General features: G+C 38.8%; 1 protein-coding gene across 1 annotated transcript in view; it reads left to right on the forward strand.

Annotated features, from left to right (window-relative positions):
- Dennd11 (DENN domain containing 11) overlaps positions 1-12257 on the forward strand; it is a 41174-nt gene that overhangs the window by 17832 nt on the left and 11085 nt on the right. Inside the window, exon 4 of the mRNA XM_026405422.2 lies at positions 7537-7690. Within this exon, the coding sequence (XP_026261207.1) occupies positions 7537-7690 (154 nt within the window). The remainder of the gene's footprint in view (positions 1-7536; positions 7691-12257) is intronic.

Consider the following 12257-nt stretch of genomic DNA (forward strand, 5'->3'; position numbering starts at 1 on the left):
TTTTGGTTTGAAAGGTGACCCTGCTCAGGGATTAGGGCAGCTCCAGGTTTAGGGTGGATCCTGCTGGGAATAGGGCGGCTCCAGGATTAGGGCGTATCCTGCTGCCTCAGGCGCCCGCTCCTTTAGAGTTCCCGCGGAGTTCTCGGGGTTCTGAGAGTATTGGTACGCAGAGCCCGGTGGAGGGAGTGTATTTTTCCCAGAACGTGCGTGTAGAGTGCCGGTGAGAGTTTGGGAATAAAGAGTTGCTGTTGGAATCTACAAGGCTTTTGTGGTGGCTCGGTTATTTTGTGCCTAGCCAGACTGCGGCAGGTAAAGAAGAATTTGCTTTTCCAGCTCCATGGGGCTCCAAATTATTGGAGCCTCCATTGATTTATTATATAAAACTTAGTCCGGCTGGGGTTGTGAGAGAGCACTTGCCACACCACATAAAAATAAATTAAAGGTATTGTATCTGCATACAATATATATATATATACATACATATATATATATATTTTTTAATTAGAATATACTGTCATTAGTTACCTGTATTTTCTTCTATTTCTGCTCACAAGCTGGGCAATTCTTACCTATTTTCATCTTACTCTTATCTTGTATTGATATATATATATATATATATATATATATATATATATATTTCTTCTTTTTGCTCACCCAGAGCAGCATGGAGCAGGTGAAGCTACATGTTCAAATGACAGAGGGTCTGGCTTCAGCTTATTAAAGTTGACAAGGGTCACCAGCTTTCTAGTCTGAAATAGCTATGATTTTTCTTTCTTTCTTTTTTTTTTTTTTACCTCCTTCTACTGCTAAGCCAATGCCACATTGTGGTTTTTGATACTGTAGTATCTCATTTTAAGGTCCATAACTTCTGCTTTGCCTAAAATTCAGGCTAAGTTACTATAATAAAGAGGAGACACAAAGCACTGAAAACAAGATAGAATTTCAGCTTTTCTACCATGAGGTAGAAATTTCAGCTTTTCTCCCAGAGGAAGAGAAGCCATCTAGTATGGGGTGGTGGCTCTATTGCACTGGTTCTTCTGGGATATAAGTCATTCTCTTATGCCATCCCCTAGAGCGATGTCTTCATCCACAGGGTAGACACTGACTCACATTATCATATCATGTTCCACCAGTGAGAAGGACGAATGATGCTGAAGTCCCAGAATTTGAACACCTCACTTCTGCTCTTACTCCATCGGCCAGTTCTTGGGGACTGGCCACACCTAGCAGAAAAGGAGTCTGGGAAAAGTAGTGTGTAGCTGGGTATCCATGTGATCACTGAAGTTTGGAAGGCTTTATTAAAAGAGGAATAGAGCAGCGATTTCCATCAATGACGCACGATGAAAAGTCTTCACCTAGTTCCCACATCTATTCAACAATCCCAGCAATCACTGTTCATTTCTCATGTGTCTTCCCAAGTTTGTATGGGGATATAAACAAATACAAATGTGAATGCTTATTTTGTTCCTTTTCACACAAAAGGTAACATGTTTGCACCTCACTTTTTTCATTCAACAGTATGAGAGATCTTCTCACACCAGTACCTTGAGAACTTCTTTGTTGTTTTTCACAGTTGTATTATATGACCTGTACAGAAGAACAGCACTTTATTTATCAAGTTCACTACTGATAGGCATTTGGTTGTTTCATCTTTTGCTATTACAATTGATATCACACTGAATACCTGTGAACAAGCATCAATTTGCATGAATGATATATCTATACATTAAATTTCCAGAAATGAAATTAGTAGTTTAAGTGGTGTATGTATTTATGATTTTAAGAAATCTTGTCAAATTGCATTCCATATAAGTGGAACACTTTCCCATGCCCAGTAGTAATGTAGGAGAATGCCTGTTCCATCCCATCATTGCCAATACAAAAATTAAAGTTTTGAATTTTTTGGCATTCTGATGGATTGAAATAATACCCCAGCATAGTTTTTATAAGCATTTTTCTTCTTATAAGTGAGGTTGAGCACCTATAAGTCATTTGCATTTTCTTTTCTGTCAGCTGTTTCTAGCCTTTGCTACATTTTATTGTTGTTCTTGACCTTATTAATTTCTAGGAGTTTGCTGTATAATAGGGAAATTTTCTCTTTGTGATATAAATTGAAAATGTTTTCCCACTTTCATTTGTTTTTTATCACCTTTTTCTTGTGTTCATATTTTTTTTTCTTTTTGTGACTGCTAGATTTGGAGTCATAGCTAGCAAGGTTTTCCAACCTAGTGATTAAAGAAGACTAAAGGCAACATGAAAGAAGAGATTTGTATGACAGAGCATGAATTAAGTCTAGGCAAGGGTAAACTTCTTTGTGGCTATGACTAAATTAACTAGAGTTGATTCTGCAGTGCCTAACCTGTGTTGTATATTTTTTCAGACTTCTGATGTCCCAAACTTATTAGTATTTCATCTACAACTCTTGCCTTCAATATCTAATTGGAGTTCTATTATTATTTCTTATTAATCAAAAGACAGCAATTAACTATTTTCTAATTAAAAAAAATTAGGATAAAAGGGAACTAAGACATGTAACCATATTTTTGGACCTAATGTTTAGATCTTGATTTAAACAAAGCAACTATAAAATGTCATTTTGGGGATAGTTGTAATTTGAATATAAAGTGGTTATTAGTATATATTAAGGTATTATTTAATTTTGTTAGATAATGGCATGGTGATTGTATATTATGTTAATTTTTAATTATACTTTATCAGTTAATTTTTAATTATACTTTATATCTGTGGGTAAAATGTTATGTGGGATTTTTTTTTTTGAGACATTTCAGGAAAAAGTAAAGTATTAGTGGTAGGGGATAGATGTAACCATGTTGCTCAAATATTGGTAACTATTGAAGCTGAGCAATGGATACATGGGGCTTGTTATTCTCCTTTCCATTTGTGTGTCTGTATTTTTAAAAGTTTCCAGAATGAAAAATTTTAGAACACTAAATACAAAATTAACATATACTATAATTATTGTAGAAATAGAAAACTTGAAAAAATAGAGAAAAGCCTAAAGGAAAAAGATCATGCTTTCAGGTATATCTGCTGTTAACATTTTGTTATCTTTTCCACATGTATAAATATATACACATACATTACTTTTTTTAAAAAAGGATTCTGATGTTGAATATTTAAGTTTTGTAACTTGGTTTGTTAACCTTTCACTGTATTATGATTGATAGTTCTCAGCATTATTTTGGTGGTTTCACAGTATGTCAATATACAGAGATAAATCAGTTTAACTATTTCACTGTTATTGGGATTTTAGGTTTCTTGTTTTTCACAACTCATAGATATGAGCATCCTGTGAGTAAATGATCATTCACATCCATGCATACTTCTTTAGGACACCTTCCTAGAAATGGAATCATTGAGTCAGAGCGTGCACACATACACAGTATATAATTTGATGCAAATTATAATTTAGCCTACGGAAAGGTGGTACCATTTGGTCCCTGCACCAACAGTAATGGAAATGCCTGTCTTTCTGTACTTGCAAAGCCAGAAGGCAGACTTGTTCAGATCCATAAGGAACACACCAGAGTGATGAAGTGCAGTCGCTGCACAGAGGCATCTCAGGTTTCTCCACAGTATGAATTGTTGCAGAATGCATTAGGAAAGGCAGGGTTGGTGCATTGAGCATCTGCATAGTCGCACCTGCCTGTGATTTATCAGTGAAGTGGATGTGAACTTAAAGAGAACCCCAGTGTCTCTGGTCCTTCAGAAGAATCTTTAATCTGGTTCAGAATCCTGTGGTTTCAGCTCTGTAGCATATATTGAACCAGTTATTACTAGTTTTTACCATGTGGTGTCTTTTGGATGCTTTCTGCAGATTGCTTGGCATGGATTTCAGTGTGGTACTTTCTTATCTATGCATTCTAATATGTTCTTGTACATCTTGTTTGAAGATCAGTTTGTCTTGAAGCACTCTCAGCCTTACTTATAGTTTTTGGTTTATCTTGTATTGTGTGTTGTAAAACCTGCAGTGTATTTACATTTTGAGGCTTTCATACAATAGTTGTTAAATCCAGGAACTGCCAATTATACACACACAAACACATACACACACACACACACACTTATATATAATATATATATATATAATTTGTATATACATGCATAAATATAAATTATGTTATATATATTTATGTTATATGCATATACACATACATGTATGTATATAACATAAATATATATAATTTATACACACACACATATAAATAAATAAATTACCCTTGATACCTCCCCTTTTAGATCAAAACATACAGATTCCTGGTGTTCTTTTTAGGGAAAATGGGTTCTAATGAAAACACCTTTGAACTTATTAGTTGTCTGTAATTTTCTATTAGTTGAACTTTCAGCAACTTGACACACATCCTTGAGGAATAACTGAAAACTGTCATCCTTTCAGAATAATTAGACATAACTTTGCCACCATGGATTTTCTGTCTACTCCAAGAACATTTGTAAGAGTGTCAGAAATTATTAGAAGCACCTCCTAGTCATTATTGTATCACCTGGCTAGTGCAAAGCTTAAAACAAAATGTATAGGAACCCACAAAATTAGCTATCTCCCAGAAGAACTCATTTTAGCAATTATTTTTTAATATAGTAATATTTTTTTTTAAATACAAATTTTCCTGAAGCCCACCAACCAAGAAAAAGCCCAGGACTGGATGGACACACAATTGAGTTCTACAAGACCTTTAAAGAAGAACCAATACCAGTACTTCTCAAGCTATTTCATGAAATAGAAAAGGAGGGAGCACTTCCAAACACATTCTATGGGGCCAATATTACCCTGATTCCCAAACCAGACAAAGACACATCAAAGAAAGAAAACTTCAGGGGTTGGAGTTGTGGCTCATGGGTGGAGCATTTGCCTAGCATATGCGGGGCCCTTGGTTTGATCTTCAGCACCACATAAAAATGGATGCAATGAGGGTGTTGTGTACAACTACAACTTAAAAAATAAATATTAAAAAAGAGAACTTCAGACCAATATTTCTATTTCTATAACTTCAGACCAATATAGATGTAAAAATTCTCAATAAAATTCTTGCAAATTGAATACAAAAACATCAAAAAGATAGTGCATCATGATCAAGTAGGGTTCATCCCAGGAATGCAAGGTTAGTTCAACATATGGAAATCAATAAATGTAATTAATCACATCAATAGACTCAAAGATAAAAATAATATGATCATCTCAATAGATGCTGAGAAAGCATTTGATAAAATACAGCATCCCGTCATGTTCAAAACGCTAGAAAAAATAGAAATAACAGGAACCTCAACATTGTAAAGGCTATCTATGCTAAACTCCCAGCCAACATCATTCTAAATGGAGAAAAATTGAAAGCATTCCCTCTAAAAACTGGAATAAGACAGGGATGCCCTCTGTCACCACTCCTATTTTAGCATAGTTTTGAAACTCTAGCCAGAGCAATTAGACAGACAAAAGAAATTAAAGGGATATTGATAGGAAAAGAAGAACTCAAATTATTGCTATTTGTGATATGATGTTATACCTAAAAGACCCAAAACATGCCACCAGAAATCACCTAGAACACAGAGATGAATTCAGCAAAGTAGCTGGATATAAAATCAACATCCATAAATCAAAGCCATTTCTGCACATCAGTGACAAATCTGCTGAAAGTGAAACTAGGAAAACCACCCCATTTGCAATAGCCTTAAAAAAATATGCTTGGGAATATTTAATAAAAGAGGTGAAAGACTCTATAATGAAAACTACAACATGCTAAAGAAAGAAAGAAGACCTTAGAAGATGGAAAGATCTCCCTTGTTCTTGGATAGGCAGAATTAATATTGTCAAATGACCATACTACCAAAAGCACTATAGATTCAGTGCAATCCCAATCAAAATCCCAATGGGTTTCCTTATAGAAATAGAAAAAGCAATCATGAACTTCATCTAGAAAAATAAGAGACCCAGCATAGCCAAAGCAATCCTTAGCAAGAAGAATGAAGCTGGTGGTATTACTATTCCTGACCTAAAACTATACTACAGAGCAAGAGTAACAAAAACAGCATAGTATTGGCACCAAAACAGACCTGTAGACCAATGGTACAGAATAGAGGACACAGAGTCTAACCCACATAACTTCAGTTATCTTATATTAGACAAAGGTGCCTGAAAGTATCTCAACCATCACCTTGATATTGAGTGCTAAGTCACTCTGGAGTGGAGGGTAGAAGAATAGCTGGCCTATCATTTGTTCAGTGGAAATCTTTGATGGGTTTGTTTTAGTTTGGAGTGAGTCATGTGGCAGGTTGGTGTGTGGAGGGGCAGTGGGTATTGCCTGTTCTTAATTACTGTTATTCCAGGGTCAACCTAATTAGGAATGCCTCTCTTACTTAGTGGAGCTGTATTGTGTTTCTTTTTCATGATTACATGGAAATAAGATACCAAGAAAATAAAAATGTGCTAAAAGGGGTAGAGGTCCTCTTATTCCTTCCTGTATTGGTTTGCTGGGAATGTACAACAAAGTATCAGAAACTGGGTGGCTAGAGCAACAGTCTGCAGGGTTGGTTCCCTGTGAGAATCTGTTCCATGCCTCCCCTCTGGCTACTGGTTTTGTTGGCAGATGTTGGTGTCCTGGGCATGTGACTACGGCACCCGCCTTTCTCCCTCATCCTTAGGTGCTGGTGTGTGTGCCCAAGTGTGTATTCAAAGTTCCCCTCTCTAGAAGTTTTACTGGATTAGGGATCACTCTGATGAACTTGTAGCTTGGTTACCTCTGTAAAAGCCCTATCTAAAGAAGGCCACCTCCTGAGAGTCTGGGGATTAGGATCCCAGCATATTTTTTTCTTGGAGGACAAATTTCAACCACGAATATTCCCAGTGAACAAAGTGCTTCAACTTGGGAGGCAGCATTCTGCATTCCAGATGATCTACTGCCTCAACTTTCTTGGATTTGCGGGTCTGTTAACAGGGTATCTGACCTGAGTAAAGGAAAAGACCAGGGTGGGAGGAGAAGAGATTCTGGCATGTTGTATTTCTTTATTACTTGATGTGAATTTTTAAGCCCTTAGTGATACCCAGTAATAACTGCTTTCCCTTACTTGGGACATGAAGGGGAAGTTTCTCCCTGCTCTTTTATAACAACAATGAGAGCAAGCAAGCATGAAGTGTAAACAAAGAGCAATCTTAAGCAGGGAATTTGTGATCTTCCGGGTTATCCCTCCTCACAGTGGACAGCCGTCCTCTGGGAAGCAGCACACAATCTTTAGCATATTTTGCTCAAGAACAATAGATGTTAGCCATCGCCTGTTAATTTGTTTCCCACGAGAAAGAGAAGGCTTTACATGTTGCTCTCAGGGTGGCTCAGGCCCCTTGTGTGAGCTTTTTCCTAGGATCTTCTGTCACACTAAGGGAGGCCTCAAGGCAACCTCAAAGTGCAGATTTTCTGAGTGTCCCCTTGCCTTTAACCCTGGGGGCACAGGTTGAGCTGCATGCCACAGCCAGAGCTGTTCTCACTGTGCACGTTTGTGTGTGTCGTGCAGGCACCAGCTGGAGATGCCAGGACATTACTCTCATCTGGCTGCATTTTATGAGGACAAGAAAGGGGTGCTCCATGCTGGTCCTGGGAGAGGCAGCAACCTGCCCCCTGTCTACTGGCTGCCCTCCATCCACCGCTACATGTACCCTGAGATGAAGGTGAGGCTGCCACACTCTCACACCATCCTGGATGTGGGTCTGGAATAGTTGTTGTAGATTAATTGTTAATTAATAAGGAATTTGTGTCTTGGGCTCATGCAGAAAGTCTGCTTTTGATACAATTGGTTATAACATAGCTTTTGGGTTCACTTAAAACCTAAGGCAAGTTATCTTAATCACTATGCCTTCCGGACACTTCTCATAATGCAAAGCCAAGTGTGATAGACATGCCAGTCACGCTGGGCTCCTAGGATGGGAAAAATGGATTGGATTCTGTTGGTTGCATCAGATACTATAATGCCAGACATGACTGAAAATGAAAAGTTTGATAAACAGGTATATTTTTTAGTTACAATATTTTTAATATTTTCTGTTTTTCCTGTAGCACTTTGCTTTCAGTTCTAGAATATATATTGTTTATAGTCAACAAAATACAAAATGTTAGGTGGTTAAAGTTTACAGAGATGACTAAGAACACGAATCTCCTTTATCTTCCTTTTGCCTCCTTTGTGGTTGATCACAAGACAGTTCAGTTGAAACTTAGAGCTCCCCTCTTACAGGAATTATACATGAGTTTAAGAGAGAAGCCATCTTGGAAGAGGAGTTGGCCCCTGAAGCATTTGTCTAAGTGGAAAGTGAGGGATGCTAACTCCAGACTGAGAGAAGGCATGAGCGACAGTGAGCCATGGTCTACCACTGTCTCAACAGGTTTTGTGAACAAAACATTATGCTGGCAATTTATCTGTACCTGTCGAAGTACTCCTTGTTTTGTTTTTTAATAGGTGCAGTATATCTTTATGATTATTTTTTAATCCCTGTTTTCCACCTAAAGCAATCAAGGCTCAAAAAGGTTCCATGATTTTCTTTAGGCCTTACAGTTAGCAGGAGATAGTGCAGGACTTATGTTTACATAGGACATGTGCTAAAGCCAGTGCTCAGTCTATCCTACTTCACTGCCTTTGCGGAGATGTGGATATGGGAAAACACAAGACAAGCTCATGGGTATGAGCAAACTTGTCTGGGATTAAATTTTTATGTCACCTGGTCATAAGAGAAAAGGCTGGAAAGATAAATTGGATTCAGATTGGGAAAACTTTAAATAGTAGGCCATGGAATTTGAACCCTAAAAAGTAACAGTTAGGATCTTATCAGGAAAGCAGAGACCATATTAAGTATTTCAAATTAATTCAATGTAGGGAATCAGTAAACAGGAGTTGGAAGCCCAAAGGAATAGGTGGGACTGAAGCTGGTCCTCACCATGGAAGATGAGCCTGTCTTTTACATCTGGGCTTTCAATGCACAGTCAAAGCCAGGGCTGGTGTTGAGCCTCTGCCTCCTACAACATTGATTGGGCTTCATGATGTTTGGAAAAGCTCCATTTTTTCCATTTCAAAGCAGCAGGGCATGGTCCTTAAGCAGGGTTCTTGGAGAACAGCATCTTCCCTTTGCTATGTAATACCTTCTATTACTCATAGATTGCTGCATAATAAATTACTCAAGAGTAAAACTTGAAAGAGTACATATTTATTACCTTACCGTGTCTGTGAGTCAGAAATCCAGGCATGACTTGACTGGGTCTTCTCCTTCATTGTCTTTTGTGATATTGCAGTTGAGGTGTCAGCTCGTATTGGGGTGTCATTAGAAGGTTCAACAAGAAAATTAGCCACTTCTAAGCTCCTGTGGGTATTGGTAGTATTAGATTTCTTTGGGGATATTGAACTGAAGTCCTCAGTACTTGCTGGCTGTTCTTAGTTATGGGATTTCTCCGTATGGCAGCTTGCTTCATCAAAACCAGCAAGAAAGGGTTGGTTAGCAATATAGATGCCAGAATCCTTTGTAACCTAATCATAGAAGTGACAACCTGCCATGTAGCCATATTCTCTTGATTAGAAGTAAGTTACTCCAGGGGAACAGGGAATTGCATAAGGCTATAAATACCAACAGGATGGATCCACAGGTGCTGGAGCAACAAAGCGGAGGGGGTGTGTTTATGAGAACTGTGGGAGCTTGGAGGAGGGGCCTCAGCAAAGCCCCTAGTTAGATCTCTGAGGGTAGCACTGTACTCCTGATTCTTCACCTCTCAGGGGCATGAGAGTGCTCAGAATTGTTGGAAGCTGGAGTCAGGTGTCTTTTTCTGCTGTAGAGAACTCCTTCCTTCCTTCCTTCCTTCCTGCCTTCCTGCCTTCCTGCCTTCCTGCCTTCCTGCCTTCCTGCCTTCCTTTCGTTATTGCCTCCCGTTTACTGGGGGTCCAGTAAATGGAGTTTTCAGACTTCTCAGTCCTATGACATGGGCTGAGAGAGAGAAATGGTCTGAGGGTGATCAGGGGCATTCTGGGCTTGTCTTGATCTGAACCCTACCCCTAATTCTGTTTCTTTTGAGGGAAATTGCTGGTGGGCTAGTTCCAAAGCCATGGGGAAGTGACCAACATCTGACCTGAATGTCCCTAGATTCCTCTTCCCAAGAGGCCAAGAAGGAAGGATAAAGGGAGAAAAGGGAAAATTGCCATATGCTTTAGCCCTATTGAGGGCAGCTCATTAATATACCAGTTAAGATCCAAGGAACTGGGCTGGGGATGTGGCTCAAGCAGTAGCACGCTTGTCTGGCATGCCTGCCGCCCAGGTTCGATCTTCAGCACCACATACAAAGATTTGTGTCTGCCAAAAACTAAAAACATAAATATTAAAAAAATTCTCTCTCTCTCTGTCTTTCTCTTTAAAAAAAAAAAAAAGATCCAAGGAACTGCAGAGAAAAGAGTACTTTCATAGATTATAGATGTCTTCTTATAAAGAAAACTAGAATGCCCATATAGTAAACAGTTATTGTGGATAATGAATTAGAGTATGAGATGATGATTGGGATGGCCTATTTGTTTGAGAGTAGCAAGGGGCAGAAAACTATAGATGATATAATCAATTTTAAAAATATTGATAGACTTAGGTATAGATACAGATATACACATCCCTGAGCATGGAGAACTATGGATGGTTGTATACCAGGTTATTAATATATATATGACCTGGGGGTGAGGTAAAGCATGGAGGGGAGAAGAGGGTAATCCTTAGGTATATAAAAAAGAAAAGAGCCAGGAGGAGACGGCAGCCCTAAAAAAGTGCTATACAGTCAGCCTTTTGTGTCTGTGGTTCTATATCCACAGATTTGAGCACTGCAGATTGAAAATATTTTTTTGAAAACTGCATCTGTACTAAACACACATAGACTTTTTGTCATTCTATAAATAATGCAGTACAACAAATATCATATGGTATTTACATTCTCTTAGGTATTATAAGTAGCCCAGAAATTCTTTAAAGTATACGGAAAGATATATGCAGATACTATTCCATTTTATAAGGTATTGCACATCTACAGATTTTGGCATCTGTGAGGGACCATGGAGCCAGTCCTCCACAGATACAGAGGGAAAACTGATATGATTCCATTCTCCATTTATGGAAAATCACACATACACATATATGTGTGTGTGTGTGTGTGTGTGTGTGTGTGTGTATGTATATATGGTCATATATATGTATATATATATAAATATGTATATATATGAATATAGAGATTTGTCTATAAGCATTTTACTGAAATATAACATTTATGGGAACAAGTTAAAAATTATAAGTATATAGTTTGATGAATCTTTACAATATGTACTCATTTATAAAATTTTAAGTGATTTTTAAAAATAGGAATCAGGTGTAAGACTGTTGTGGAAGAAAATAAAATAAGAACCTAGAATGGAGGAAGAGGATGGAAGCCTCTGGAGAGGTCCAGTGAGTGGCTGTTCACTGTACCATAGGGCAGTGGAGGGATGAGGGCAGGATGCAGTTCCAGGAGCAAATGGATCCCCAAGTGGAGGGCATAGGACGTTGAAGATGGAACCCCAGGGTTTGCCAGCAACGGGTAGGGAGTAAGAAGAGGATGGGGTTCTGGCTTGGTAGATTGGAGGGAAAACATAAAAACTGAAATTGTAGGCATTATACAAAGAGAATTCTCTGTGAAAGCCACAGAGGAGTGAGGGTGAAAAAAGGGAAACATTTAAATTGAGCAGGAGACAAGTCTGTCTCATGCTTTTGAACAGAGTCAATGAGGGGTGTGAGGTCTCTTCAGCTGACTCTCATGAGTGAGGTGGTGGTAAGCCCTTAGAGAGATTTCTCTTACAATGCAAACCTGTATTCTTGAGTAAACAAAGAAACGAGATAAGAATTGATAAGGCTATTGGTTTGTGGACTCTCTGATGCAGGACGCACTGGTGCAAGCCTGGCCAGGCCTTCCTGAGTGGAAGCACCTTAAGGGCTTGGAGAAGCCTGAGGGAGGGAAGGTGGGGAGGATGGCTGCGCTTCTGCTCCCTTCCTGTCTGTTGCTGTATGAAAGGTGGTGAGGAGAGTGCTGACCACACTTGGTGCCTTTCCTCCTGGTGATTTGGATGTGCTGGCAGAGGAGTAGGCAGGTCACAGATAGAGCATGCTCAGTGGAGGGCAGCCTTTCACCACAGCCTGTGGCAAGTGAATGGTCAGTGCCTTGGAAAGGGAAATGCCCATCCCAGTCATCTAGGTGCAG

Source organism: Urocitellus parryii, chromosome 3 (assembly GCF_045843805.1).
Source record: "Urocitellus parryii isolate mUroPar1 chromosome 3, mUroPar1.hap1, whole genome shotgun sequence".
Taxonomy (NCBI): domain Eukaryota; kingdom Metazoa; phylum Chordata; class Mammalia; order Rodentia; family Sciuridae; genus Urocitellus; species Urocitellus parryii.